At 36.6% G+C, this 15,977-nt stretch overlaps 1 protein-coding gene across 1 annotated transcript in view; it reads right to left on the bottom strand.

Moving 5' to 3' along the window:
• Window positions 1–5,735, bottom strand: part of LOC129767289 (homeobox protein dve-1) — a 223,780-nt gene extending 218,045 nt beyond the window's left edge. Inside the window, exon 1 of the mRNA XM_055768002.1 lies at window positions 4,673–5,735. Coding sequence (XP_055623977.1) covers window positions 4,673–4,750 — 78 coding nt within the window. The 5' untranslated portion in view covers window positions 4,751–5,735. The remainder of the gene's footprint in view (window positions 1–4,672) is intronic.
• Window positions 5,736–15,977: the final 10,242 nt, after the last annotated feature.

Here is a 15,977-nt window from a genome sequence, read left to right on the forward strand (position 1 = left end):
TGCATAAATTTTACGAACACTCATTATTTCTCAGGTGGTAGTTTGTTAATCGATTTATTTTTAACAAATAATGCAGACTTTGTTTTAAATTGAAACCAAGTTTCTGCACCAGCATTTTCAAAATATGATGTTTTATTTTCATCCATTAAAATAAGTCGATCTCATGTCGATTAGCCGCGAATATCGGAATTTGAATTTGTCGTCTCTTATGGATGCGTTTGAGAGGATTAATTGGGCATATCTCTATAGCATAACTGATGCCGATTTGGCTTTGAACTTTTTCAATGGAAATTAATCAAACCTGTTCGATTCTTTTGTTCCATTAAGGACAACACGAGCTAAAAAGAATCCATGGTTTACTAATGAAATCGCGCAAGCTATCCTGGAAAGAAACATTGGGCCTGATCACGAACATCACTGCCGCATACGCTTTCACGTCACTTACACTTCACTTAATCTGTTTGTGTCTATCATCATTGTCACGGACAGTTGCGTGTAGAAATAAACTCCATGAAGTGAGAGTATTCATTCTCGTTTATAAGAGACATGTCGGTTGTATAATTTCGGGCGTTTAAACGTTATGTCGGTTGCATAATATCGGACGTTTGAGCGTTATGTAGGTAAAATTAATACAATTTTTGAGATAATATGCCATTTAATTAAGCGTATGTTTTAGAATGACAAATTTGCGATTATACCTCGATGATCCGGTATTTCAATGCCATCTATTCGTGCTCATCCCATGATTCATTTATTTGGTGCGTTAGTTTGCTGAATCAAACGCTGATTCAAAGATGAGGAGGAATACTTGGTTGCTCGTGAATAATGTAGTTGTTGAACATATGGGAATGTAATTTTATTTTCCCTTCTATAAATTGCTCTAGAGGTAAAACATTACTTATACATAATCTCGCATATTATTTTTCTTTACTCTGTCTTACTCGTTTGAATAGTGAGAAGCATTTAGTACATGTCATGGTTAGAATCACATTATAAGAACCATTGCTACAATTTTGTTGAATGATAATACCTTCTTTAACTCATAGAAAACCCGAATTTATCCACCTCACGATCAGTATTACCTTAGCTACTCCTATATGGGATTCTGGATTTCTTTAATTTGATATACGGGACATGAAGTTTGATTTAATTATTTAAACTGAAACTGGTCAGCAGCGTCGGTCAGAAGCATAATCTTCATATAAAATATCCAATTGGTTTCAAGGAATTTGCCAAAAACAGAGGGCATGATTCTCGAATACACTACGAATACACTTCACGGTGGAAACGGTATGAAACGCATTCGCGATGACAACGGTACGATGTCGACATCTGGATGCGAGATTAGTTTCCCACTAAATTTATCATTATAATATCAAATTATCTTCAGATTAAATTTTTGTATGAGATTATTATATCACATGAAGAAAACAAAGTTTTCCACGCACATTGAATACCAGTTTGATACGAAGAAGTTAATTTTCATTAATTATTTTTTATTTGAAAAGTGCTCATTCTGCCTGAAAACTCATCATTATCTTTGACACTTCACTAACTCGTAAAACGTAGTTCAATGGCGTGCCGTTTATTTCGTTTCCACCGTGAAGTGTATTCGAGAATCAGGCCCAGAAAGTGATTCAGATTTTCTTTAGAAGGATATTAAAATTATGGAGAAATAATTAGAGAAATATTTTAAAAACAGCATCTTGTGAATGCTTTGCAATGATACACTCATTTTATGTCCTTATGTCCTTTGGATACGTCAGAATTTCGTTCCAAAAATGCCACCAGACGGATAAATTGCTGTTTGTTTATATTTTCTTTCCTAAAAAGCAAGACAAGATTCAAAATATTTGTAAAAAAGCAAAACAAATACGAAATTAAACATACTCCATTCCGCGTGACTAGCTTTCACCCCCTAGAACACAAGTGATACTTACACTTGATTTTCTCCGTGACATGACAGTATCGTGGTATTCGTAATAACACCGAGTTTATCAAAGTTGTCACGACGGATGAACTCTTCCAGGTTCTACACACGCGGTGGCAGCCGTAATAATGTTGTATACAATTGACTTCGTTTTCACCGTGAAGTGACGTTCGTGATCAGGCCCATTGCGTTTATGGATCTCGGATAGATCTGTTTATAACCAAAATCAAATCAAGCGTCTTCGAAACAGAGTCACTCACTTAGTAAACACTGCAAAAAATCATTATACATCCAATCAACAATCAACTTCGACACATTCTAGCAAGGGCTTTTGGAAAAAAAACTGAAATGTATTGATGTGTGTCAAAATTCACAAAATGTTGAACAGATTGATAATAATAACGACGAAATTAACTAATATTTTAGCTCCAATTTCTCTACGGACACTGAATTATTCCCTATTTCTTCAAAAAATATAAACGATTTTGAATTTTCAGCAATTTCTGATAACGATATTATTATATCAATAAACTCAATTAAATCTGATGTAGTGGGTTTTGATGAAATTCCTTTGAAATTAATTAAATTTTTATTTCCTTTGGTTTGTCCTGTATTGAGATATATATTCAATCTTGTTATTGTTTCTTCCAAATTTCCACAAGCTTGGAAATTTTTCCAAAATAATTCCTATTCAAAAGAAAGGGAAAAGCGTTAATTTAGCTAATTTAAGACCGATAAGCATTCTGTGCGCCCTGTCAAAAGTATTTGAACGATTGATAAAAAACCAAATTCAAGACCATATTGATAGTTATAATCTAATGCACCATCTCCAATCAGGTTTTCGCCGCGGACATAGCACAACTTCTGCTTTTTTGAAAGTGCACGATGATATTCACTCGGTTATTGATAGGAAAGAAGAAGGTTTACCTGTGCCTATGATATCTGACTTTATAAATTTTGATTTGGGTAGAATTTATCGATGGTCAATTCGGAACATGCTGCCAGTGAATGCATCAAAAACAAAAGCTATGTTTTTTGTCAGAAATATTCAAAATCATCTATCATCCTATCATCCTTGAAATTAGATTACGTTGACACGGCTTGTAATCTAACGTTTATCATCCATGTCTCATCTAGAATGGGACAAACACATTAATAATCAATGTAGCAAAATATTCGCTGAATTACGACTTTGGAGGCTTTCATCTTACATGCTTCCAACTCCTATAAAATTACATCTGTTTCAATCATTGCTTCATTGCTTCATTGCATCATTGCTTCTTCCGAAGGAGATGTTTTTCTGTTGAACGCATCTGCTCGAGCGATTGACAGACTTAGAATTGTCTTAAACTGTTGTATTAGATATGTTTTCAATTTAGGTAGGTTTTCTAGAGTGTCTCGTAAGCATCATGTTCTACTGGGCTGTCCCTTCCATGAAAAATTATTTATTTTCGTTATTCATTTTATTTTCGAATTATTCATTTTCGTTCCCCTGCATACTTATTTGAAAAACTGACTGTCTTTCGTAGTAATCGTAGTAGGAACTATGTGATTCCACGATATAATTCATCGCATTATGCAAATACATTGTTTGTCAGGGGCATTGGTTTTTGGGATCAGTTACCTAACGAAATTAAGAGTATTATTAGTGTGAGTGGATTCCATAGGGAATGCATTAAATGGTTTAACAGGAGCAATCAACAAAATAATTGGTTGAATTTAGAATTATAGATAAGTAAAAGTAGATTGTAGAGCTCAATGAATTAAAACTAAATGTAGTGCATAAAAAGGAGAAATTCTTACGCTACAATGATTTGTGTATCAATAAATAAGTAAAAATAAAAATGAATAAATGATTAATATTATTATTGGCGAAAGAAAAGTCGCTCTGTTCTGTTGCATCTCCGCTTTCGATTTTCTTTAAGACGGGATATATATTCTCCTGAGAAACTTGCACTAGAGCTTCTAGTGATGCGAATGAGATTAGTCGGAATGATAAAATGGTGTACAATGACTATTTTCCTTTATAAAACCAGCTTTATAACCTTCATTGTTTTGGTCAGGAACGATGATTTTACTAGATGTTACTTCCCCGTTTACAACGAGGTCATGATGCAGGACCCTTTGTTTTCAATCGGCTCGAATACTTTATTTTGCACATATTTAAGCAAGCTGTGTAATGCTGAAATTTGTGCCTCGTTCCTCGCGATCATAACATAGCATTTTGAAGTGTTTCGCGCTCAACCAAAGCAGTCAAGTTCATGAAGCTAGTTTAATGAATGAAGACAGTTACTATTTCCACTCTATATACGTCATTTCAACCGAACTTTTCTGTATCGCTGGAAACTCAAAAAAAAAGTTACATCATGAAACCTACTGTATATAGAACGAAGCAATTTTTATGAACGGGAATAGAATAGCTGCCCTACATTATCATTGCAAGGTATAGATAATAAATATAGTTTTACAATATCCGACAAAAAATGTTAAAAGGCTAATCAGGTGTGAGGTTAGCAATCGCATTGCAACGAGACGTGGATCTCATTTCAAGTTGAATTGTGAATTACACAAGCTTATCAGTTGTATTGGATACAACGACAGAGGTCTATTGCGACGATCGTAGCTAAGAAACGTTTCGTTACACCGAATCCTACACTTATCACAAAACATTCTAGTGTTCAGTCCACCAAACATTCACTCACATGTGGTGCCCGAATCAACTCCACCCAAAAGAAAACTCACCTGTGCTCCAGCGCTCGCGGCAACCCATGCTTCAGCGAAAGTTTCCATTGCACTCTGAAAATCCATGCCAAATAACATGCACCCACTCCTCCAGAGTATCTTTGTGGTTTTTTTGCGTTTGTTGTTTTCTACTAGTTTTGCCCGAACACCATCGGTACACTCTTCCCCGCCGCGCTAGCTTTTTGGGATTCCTAGCGGCGACTTCATCGGTCCCAAAAACTACCCGGATGCTATTTCTGGCCGATGAAGGACACACTTTTAAACACTACCGATCGGTGGGTCCTCTCGAACCGTACACATCGAACACGAAAGGAAAAACTCAACCCTGACTCACGAAGCCGGTTCGCAGCATCGCAGCATTTCACTTAGCGTTCAGCTCCCAACCCAACCTTGTTCCTGGCACTGCTCGCGAATTAATGTTAAATGCATTAATTAACCCTGTTTTAATCTGATTAAAAATTAACACAAAAACGAATTTATCATGTTTTGTTTCGCCCGGTTCGTTTCGGCGTGTCTTTTGGCTCTCTCACATGTGTGCAGTAGGTATATCTTTGCTCGATGGTTTTCACGGCTCGATAGCCCCCCACGGGTGGCGGGCGGCTTTTCTTGGCGCGCCGGCTTAAGCTTCCGTGGTGAACGCTGCGGTTGCCGTCTTAACTTAAGCCGACGTTCGCGCGTTCAGAGTTATTTTAGTGACACCGGGGATTAGCAACGAATAATATTCATCTCCCGTTGAATTTCAAAATTTTTGTTTTGTTATTGTTGTTTTTGTTTTGTTTGCATAATTTCTTCTTCGAATTCGAACTTGGATTCGTACACAATTCACCGGTTCGGTTTAGGAGAAAAAAACATACGGTGATCACTCGGCACACTGCGGCACTGTTCGAGTTGGGGGTTTCCCTAAAACTAAAAACTAGCCTCGCCAAATCCTTCTTATCAACCGATATCTGCACGGAAACGGGGGAAAACTCTGATCGGCTCTTCCTCTCGGAGCCTACAGGACAGAAAAAGCACGCCAGCTCGAGTGCGAAGCCAACGACGATAAGCGTCTTACTACGTTCAATGTTGTCGCGCAACTAATAACCCTCCGCCGCCATGGCGAAGATGGAGCAACACAAACATACCCCTGGCGGAAAACAATGCTCGCTGCGCTCTGTGGATAGCAAGGAGGAAAAAAATAACACCAGAAGAGTGTGAGAGAGAGTGCATACAACCAAAGGAGGACACTCATTGTGTCGTGTGTTGGTGCATGGACAACGCGTGAGCGACGGGACAGTGGGTAAGATAAAACGACCGAATAAACCGACCGAAGTGGGATGGAGAGTATTCCAAATCCTCTGCTTAACTGCTGTGAGAGTGAGAGATACTGGAGAGTGGCAAATTCGAATTTGAATTTGGCGAATAGATCTGCCATTTATTTCTCGCATTCATTTCGGTGTACAATTTTGATCCATGGTGAAATAACGATTTGAACTACATTGATTTTTGTATTTTGTATGTTATATTGTAGTTTACTTCATGAAGTTGCATCAATTTTCGACGTAAGAGCATTCTCATTTTCCCATACATTTTTTCTGCCGATTTGTGTGCATTCCCGAACAGAGTTGTCAATAACGAGCAACTGATACATTCGTTTCTGCCCGTTTTCAACCTATTTGGTATAAATCAGCCATCCGCGATATGAAGCCACCCCCCTAGAGACGAATGAACTGCAAAAGTGTAAAGTCTCTATAATAGAATACCTTCCTTCCTTGAAGCCACCATTCTTTGTGTGGACACCGACTATGAATGTATGTTTCATGAAAGTATGCTTTCAAATTCCAGCAGGTTAACCTCACTGTTGCATGTTGTGGGGTTCGATCACATTTCAAGCGGAATATGTGAGCAAAGGGGTTCATAGTTTGTGATCGATATCTGAGTGGGAAGGAGAAAGTCTGATGCGAGTTGAACCAAATAAACGAGAGGTGCTGATACCTTTCAACTCTACTCGACTCTTTCGAGTCTACTGTAGTAATAAAAAAGTAAATAGCTAAAAAGATATTACAAAATTTTTTGACTACGTCAAACCGGAGTATATGGGGGGTAAAATGAAAACCTAAACGCAGAACATGTAGGAAAAATTTTAGATTCCGAATGCTTATAATTCTAACATTTCTTACTGTATCGGAAAGATGTTTGCATCATTTGATAGGGAACATCTACGCATCTATCGCAATTAATAAAATATTATTTATCATTAGGTAAACAATCGAATAACTGTAAAATGTTAAGCGTTATCTAAACGCCCTAACTACCTCGTTTTGAATTGGCATTTCAAATTCATGCAGGTCGGGGGCATTTTTGTTCCGACTGAACTCTGTCTCCCTAACACAGACTTCCAATCCTTCATTCCGACTGAATTGTGTTTCCTCAACACAGACTTCAGAACCAAGGTGTCTGGCTACATTGACTTTGCAAATTCATGCAGGTCGGGGGTATTTTTGTTTCGACTGAAATGTGTTTGACTAACACAGACTTCAAAACCAAGGTGTCTGGAGAAATCGGTTTTGCAAATAAATGCAAACTCCTAGTAGTTATGTACTCGGTTGGCTTTGGCCAAACTAGAATATGTTTCCAGAACACTTCGGAAAGTGTTTTCCTAACAAGGATTACAAAAACGGGTACAAACACAACGCTTTGGCTCGGTTATTCAAGATTGATTTGAAGGATATGCCTTCATATCTTCTGCTCTTGAATTTATGGCACTGAGTACCTGAAGTTCATCAAATCAAGCAAATTCGCGGTTCGAGAAGTACGTACACTTGAGAGATACAAACTTCAGAGGGAAATGTAAAATAAAATAATCGTTTGATAATTCATCCGTTCACATATTTTGTCCTTGGTATCATACCAAACGTAAAAGGACTGTCATTTAATTTACTTGTAACGAAGAACATAATCTATCACAATGCATGAATTGACCTTACATGGCATTTATTCAATCTCTTTACTCACAAAGCAAATATATTGAATTCGATTGAATTCGGAAATTGTTTCATTCAATCAAAAATGGAATCAATACAAACAAATGATTGCTAAGCCAAGCTAGCCCCACTTCAACTTTGCGGTTATATCATAGATATAACCCACCCTTTTTTGCATTCTAAAATAACATCCGAAGTAATAAACAAATGGATTGAATAATATAATACAACCCATTACAATTTTTCAGTTTTCATTTTCAATGTATGCATGCAGTCAGAGTTGCCAACTATAATTTGAAAAAATCAAGGAGACTAAAAATGAAAATCAGGATAAATCAGGATAGCTCCTAAAAGTTGATGTCGATTTTTGGGAGAACAAAAACATAATTTTCAATCAAAACATTATAATTTAATTTTATATCCATAGTTCTGTTTCAATATCTTTCGCCATCTTTCACACAGCTTAAATATTCTATCCTCCCAGAACATGTTTGCTTCCTCGTCGAAAACTGCTGCGAGCCATACATATGAGAAACAGGTTGCTTGGTAGTATGACCATTCAGGCAGAACGTTTTGGTTTTAGGAATTAATTTAATAAATTTAACAAGCATAAGTTCAATTTTCATCATTTTTAAAATTTTCACCATAGAATTGTGTAACCTCTACAGTAAAATCTAAATTCCTAAATTTACATTATCTGACCATTGGTGTACACAACCTTACAGATGGATAGTTTAATTATTTCTGTATTTATGAAACATAGTTTTCATGCATAAATGTATTAATTTCGTGCTTGCACTTCATTTTTAGTCCTTTATTGGGTAATTACGTATTAGCGTCACCGGAGCTGAAATTTAATAGATAACAATTTTATCGTTCGCACGGATTATTAGTTCATTAGTTTGGTTCGCAACTCAAACTTATTCCTGATACAGCTCTCGAATTAATGTTGAATACATTAACGAACACTATCGAAATCAGCACTACAAAAGATAACTGAGTGCCCGAGCGAAACATAAAATGTATACCTATTGGATTTTTGCTCCGGTGACGCTAATACGTAAGTACCCTTTATTATGTCATTTTGGTCATCCTCAGTGCACATTTAATTCCGAGAATAATCGAGTTTCTACTGTAAGTCAATTTTATGTAGGTACTTTCTATGTTAATTTTAAATCTGATTTCGATAGCGTTCGTTAAAGTATTTTCCATGAATTCGTGAGCTGTATTAGGAATAAGGTTGAGTTGCGAACCGAACTAATGAAATGCTGCGAATCTGATAGTCAGATCCAGGTTTGTCTTTTTGAATTTGATCTATATTCATATCCACGACATATATCTTACTGAATACAGAAAAATGTTTTACATTATGTTGTATCTTGACTATTTATCTTTTTCATTACCAAACACATTTATATAAACCATTGTGTGATAGTTGTAGACTGACAAAAAAGCATTGAATGTGAATTGGAGGGATTTTTCAAAACTAGAATAAACCTATTAACTTAAAAGAAAAGTTGAAAAGATAATAATACATTATTTGAAAAATACTAAACGATATTACTTACCAATTCAAAAACTTTGCAGTTGATTAAGTGAGTAAACTTGAAATAATTTTCCCATGAATAAATAAAAATATAAATATTACTACATTATATTAATATATTATATATTAATACAAATAACAACAATAATACTTTCTACTAAAATATTAGTCATTCCTATAACAAGTAGGTCCCTAAGGGGTTAATATCGACCTGAGCTATAACATCCATGCTTACCTTCGCCTTTATGGATACCAGGGATAAAAGTGAGTTGAAAATTTGGAAATGTGTTTTACATCATTCTTGGAGCGAAGGTATCTCGTTAAAAAAATCGTTCTTATTTGGGAGCTAATCTTATCTGGGAGATAATCCTGAAATCAATGTTATGTCTAGATGAAACAGACAACAGTTGAAGAAAACTATTCGATGACAAAGCAAATTTGAGCAATAGTCATATGACCTAGTGCGACAAATCTTGTTGTGTGTACATCGCTTGTGTGTGGTAGAAAAATAATGTTCTTCAGATGATTGTTCCAGAGGTAAGTGACAGTAAGTATTTTGTGTAGTTTTATCATAATAATACAAATTTATTTTGTAGGTGCGTATTCAGGCCTGTTGCTGCTGTGGTGTTTTTAGTGTTAAATGTTTGATAGTTTTTGTGATTGTAAATGTTATGTTTATGTAAATAAATGCACTGTTGTTGATATGACAATACAAACACAAACAACACTAGTATTCAAAAAATAATTCAAACTTCCGGATGTTACACTAGTGCTGCTAGTTATGGAAACAAAAAATACACTGACGTTATTAAACAGTAAATTGGGAGGAATTAAACTAATTCGCCAGTGTTTGTAAGTTAGTTGAAGTTATCGGCTCTAGACAATTAAGTTTACCAAATTAATACGATTAAAAAAGGAACACAAGCACTCTTAATCGATTCAGGTATAATTCTCTCTATATTTACGTCGCACCACTTCATAAAGGCAACTCTACGATTGAGACATGCAATAAGAGTGCAAACTTTTCGTTATCACCGCGATCGAGTGCATCCGTTTTGCCTGCCGCCGCTGGCAATGCTGCATCAGTGTGCGTGTTGACCGGCTTTAGCTCGGATAAACTCGGGTATATACAGTCGGCTAAAACGTGGCTTTCTCTCGTTTCGCTCACCGTATCTCACTCTCTCACACCACCCACCGCGTCAGGGTGACTCGTGATCGACACCTTTTGTGTATACGCCGCCGCCGCCGTCGCCAGCGTCGGTGCGTTGGATTGTGGAAGCAGGAGGAACAAGTGAATTTGCACAATTGAACTGTGAGTATGGATGCGAAGTGAGGCTGTGTGCGTTGGTCATGTTGGGCGAGAATGAGAGAGGATAAGTTCAACCCTTCAGCGATTAGGGCGCAGGAGTAAACGAAACGGATATCGTGTTGTTCTCTTTTTTGTGGATTTCGCATTTGTCCATATCTCGCTGTGTTTACATAACGGTAGTCGGAGGAGAGAGTAAATAAAAAAAATGTTCCGAGAGGAAAGAGTGGTCTGCGCGGAAAACGGTTAGCATCCCGTCGCTCGAGCAAGCAGATATCGGGTGAAAACAAGAGCGATAAGCAAATGTTGATATGATACTCTGAAGAAGAAAACAGAACATAATAATATATAAGACAGTAAATAGAAGAAAGCTTTCCGGTGAGCGGCCGCTGTTGCCGAACCAGCCTGGTACAGGGATAATGATGATCGGTTTTCCACCCATCCGTTTGGGGGTGTGCTGAGGCCCCACCGAAACCATTACCTTGTGTACTCTACGGGATTTTTTTTTCTTCTCTCATCTACAAGGATTTTCATCGAAGTTTCTCACTGCTACTCCACGGATATGTACATGAACTTGCAAATTGTTGTCCCTTGGTTGTGTGTGCATTTTGGGGATCCTACTTTCTCGCTCGTTCTCATCTCTGTATTTCTAGGGACCAGTTCGAAAGCCTCGAATGCGCGTGTCGGATTGTCCTCATCCAGTGGGGTTTTACATAAGAGGGCCGGGTGAGGATTTGTGGAGATTTCTACCGGATGGTACATTGCACGGGTTTTTGCAAAATATGTGTCTCTCTACTGCAAATTTATAATGTTGGATGGAAGCCATTTTGTTCGCGGCATTGAAATAGTCGGAATAACCGGAAAATATAATTAGAAAAGTGCTAACAAATATTTATATTGTTATTGAGTCTAACTCAAACAATATCATTCGAATCAAAAGTAAAAATATTATTAGCATAAAATTTCGGAAAAAATGCAAAAACTGTATTAAATTCAATGTTTGTACACAATCAACAAAAATATTCGTGTTCTAGAAAACTCATTTTGATATTCTTGCAAATATTTTGCATCAAAATTACAGTGCGCAAGTTGTTTGACCTTTCGGTTAAATGCAAAATTTGAAAAAAATGTCAATTGGCAGCTCACAATCAAATACAGGTCGGACTCGATTATCCGGAGACTCGATTATCCGGAGTATTTTATTTTTGATTTTCGGAAATTTTGAATAATTTGTATTATAATTTCATATTGAATACCTAATATGGGTAACAAATTAAAGGGCTTGACTAGAATAACTGTTATTTATGTAAAATGCAAATCCATAATGGTCGCCATAACAAATGGGATTACTATTTTTTTCGAAGCTCCATCAATATGGGTATGAAATGAAAGTGCAGTACATCATCAAAATATTCCGAAGAAAGTTAGGTACGAAATAAAAATTTAAAAAAATAGTTTTTTGAATGGTTTTAATGTAGAGAAGTATACCGATGATACAGATAATTTATTAAAAGCTAGAAAATAAAATAATTAAAATACAACTTTTTAAGTTGAACTGTTTAATTTACTAAAAGCTAGAAAATAATTAGACAAGCAGCACAAGTAGTTAGTAGTTATCACATCCGTTCCTTCATTAATTTAGGGCAATGATGAGACTAAAATAAAATCGTGGAGTATATGATGAAACAACTAACTGCGGATAATGAAAATTCTTACCTTATTTTCTTCGGAATATCTTCATGATGTACTGTATTCTATTAGTCAAATCATTTCATGTGATACCGAAATTGAGGGATTGCAAAAAATATATAGTCGACCATTTAGTGGCGGCGACCTTTTTGAATTTATGTTGTTTATATTATATATTACGTTTACCGAGAGAAAATTCGTTTTTTATGACTCCATTATCCGGAGGATTCGATTATCCGGAGTAAAAAAAATCAATACTCCGGATAATCGAATCCGACCTGTATTTAAAATGCATATTTTTGATTTTTTTTTATTTTTTCATATCAAATAGAAGACATGTAGAAAATTTAAAAATGGGTACAAGATGGTAAAACTGTTTTTGACAAACTTTGTGGAACATCGAATTTTTATGAATTTTCGAAACTTCGAATTTTTGTATGTTAACAATCATTTTTAGCCACAAATTATGAATTCTGATGGGATTTAAAACAAAAAAGCTCTCTATAAATCTCATTCTGAATGCAGCCATTCTCGAGATATTTGAAAAAACGTTTCTAATTTATTGTCTTTTTTTTTCAATGTATTTATGTGTTTTTTTAATCATTTTTTTTCATATAAAATTGAAGACTCGTAGAAAATTTCAAAAATGAGTCCAAGATGGTAAAACTATTTTTTGGCAAACTTTGTGGAACACCGAATTATTATGAATTTTTGAAACATCGAATTTTTGTATGTTAACAATCATTTTTAGCCACAAAATTCTGAATTCTGATGTGATTTAAAACGAAAAAGCTCTTTATAAATCTTTTTCTGAATGCCACATTAATAGAAATTCGACCCCCTTCCTGTTGACCGATTGATCTGAAATTTGGAACACATCTTTATTTCTGGTATCATTATAAAACTGCGTATTTCATGATATTGAAAATCCAAGATGGCGGCCGCTACAAAATGGCGGATTACATATTTTCTCAGAACCGCTTCAATGTGGGTATCAAATGAAAGGGCTTGACTAGTTGAACACAGTTATTTGTGAAAAATATAAATCCAAGATGGCGACCGCTACAAAATGGCGGATTATGTATATATTTTCTCAAAATCCCATCAATATGGGTATCGAATGAGAGGGCTTGACCAGTAGAACACAATTATTTATGAAAAATGCAAATCCAAAATGGCCACCACCAAAAAATGGCGCCATATATTTTTTTCAAAGCCTCTTCAATATGGGTATCAAAAGGAAGTTCTCGACTAGTAGAACATAACAGATCATGAAAAATACAATTCCAAAATGATCGCAGTCCCCAAACAACTAATTACTTTTTAAATGGTTTCATTCGGCTTGACCTGTTTGTGTGTATGTTTGAATGTTTGTAGGGTTATCCCACATCAATAGAAAATTGAACCCGTTCCTGTTGACTGATTGATCTGAAATTTGGAAGACACCTTTAATTCTACTGTCATTATCAAACTATGTGTTCCATCATCTTGAAAAACTCTATTTGGCCGTCGCTAAAAATGGCTGAATGACTTGACATGGAGAACACGAAACATAATAAACAACATAAATTCAGTAAGGTCACCGCCACTAAATGGTCGACTATGTTTTTGACGTAGGACTACGTCTAACCGGAAGATAGGCACTGAACAAGTAGGAAAAAATGCAAGATTTGGAACGCTTATAACTCGAGCATTTCTCAATAGATCGCAAAGGTTTTTGCATCAATTGATAGGAAATATATCTACGCATCTATCATAACGAATAACATTTCATTTTTCTTGAGATAAATAATTGAATAATTGTGAAATATCAAGCATTGTCCAAATGCACTATGTGCCCATTTTTGATTGGTCCATTTTGTGCTTCTCAAATCGTACCGACCAAAACGGGCAACCAGATTAGCAGCGAAATACAATGAAGCACGATTGGAAAATAAAAAGAAAAAATATGATCGAAACATTGGTCGCAGTCTCACACATGCGTAATTCTCGAGCCAGCCAGCCAGCTTAAAAATCCCCGCTCCGCTGCCGTAACGATCATTCTCATCGAAACATCGTTTCGCATCACAACACATCAACAAACCAACACAAGCAGCCATGTCTGGACATGGCAAAGGAGGACAATTTAAGGGAAAGGCAAAATCCCGCTCGAACCGTCGAACTAGGCCGAGTGCGTTAGTACCAGTGCACCAGTCCACCTAGCCGCCGTTATTGAATTTCGGCCGCCGAAGTGATCGAGTTGGCTGGCAAAGCTGCTCGCGACGATAAGAAAACTCGCATTCAGAACAGACCACATTCGGTTCGGTGGACATCAAGACAACAACAGGCAGTTGCAGCGAGTGGCGAGTGGCAAACGCAATCGCAAAACGGCAGCAGGTAGCGGAAGAAAAAAGTTTGTTCTTTATACAAACTGCTTTGGTGGCAAATCCAGAACAAGGAGGTCGAGGGCGTTCGAAATGGTTTTTTTTTCAAAACTGCGAGTACTAAGTTTTCTAAATTGGAACCATTCCATAAAACACGGCGCTTATCAGGGCCATTAAACCTTTCAAAAAAGAGTTTACGAAATACAGTTCAATGCATTCTAAAATATTATCCAAAATAATAAAAAACAAATTGATTTTTTCATAATTTGTTTGCCAGGATATGATGAGTATGAGAATTTGGCAGTTGTGCTGAGCTTATTGATGGTTGGGGACTTTCTCGATTATTCAATTTTCACCAATTCTTAAATTGCTTCTAGATTGAAAGTACAGTAATTTACATTTAGTTCGACATTTAGCTAATTGGACGGACCTGTAATGCGACACATCTAGTTGGACATTTTTGTAAACATAGACTTCGGGTCCAAATTATGACCCCACATTGAAAGTCGACATTGTACCACTGTCATCGCAAATGTTCAATTACAGGTTAAATCGCCTCCAATTCGACACTGAGTGGTGTTTCGGCACGTCGCATTAAATATAATTTACTGTACAACATGTCACAAGCTGGATGGGAAGAAATTTTCCAAATGTGAAAGCTGTGGCAAGTGGCAAACGCAATCGCTAAACAGGAAGGTTTAGCCGAACAAGATGGGGATATCGAGTGATAACAAAACAATAAACTCTTTAGATTAAAGATAATTTTGTGATCCTGAAAAGGACCTTTTTTAGCCTGCATGTGAATCCAACGAGCGAACAAATCGTAATGAATGTATTTTTTTGTCATCGCTGCCTTTTAATGCTCTTTCGTTCGTCTCGTTGGACTCGCCCCTTTGGCTGAGTCTGCCGATTTGTCTCTATCCTGTGAGCGTGTACCGCTAGAGTACAAAACGGACCCGCTGAAAAATATATCATTCTCTTTCAAACCGTAAATCAATGTGGTTGTATGGCATCGTTTCACATCACATCGCATCAACGGATTGGTGCCGGAGCACCAGTATACCTAATAGTGGTTATAGAATTTCGGCCGCCGGAGTGCTCGAGTTGGCTTGCAAAGCTGCTCACGACAATAAGAAAACCCGCCTACAGAACAGAGCACATTCGGTTCGGTGGCAACAACTAGTTTCAGCGAGTGGCAAACGCAATCGCAAAACGGCAGCAGGTAGAAGAAGGAAAAAGTTTGTTTATACAGACTGCTTTGGTGGCAAGAGTTCGGGCCACCGTAAAACACGGCGCTTTTGAGGGCCATTAAACCTTTCAAAGAAGAGTTATTAAAAGTTTTTCGCAATACCGATGCATTCTAAAGTGACATAATATGACATATAATATAAACTGATTTAATTTGTTTATGCTGGTTCTTGAACTTATTGGTGGTTGG

Source organism: Toxorhynchites rutilus, chromosome 2 (assembly GCF_029784135.1).
Source record: "Toxorhynchites rutilus septentrionalis strain SRP chromosome 2, ASM2978413v1, whole genome shotgun sequence".
Lineage (NCBI taxonomy): Eukaryota > Metazoa > Arthropoda > Insecta > Diptera > Culicidae > Toxorhynchites > Toxorhynchites rutilus.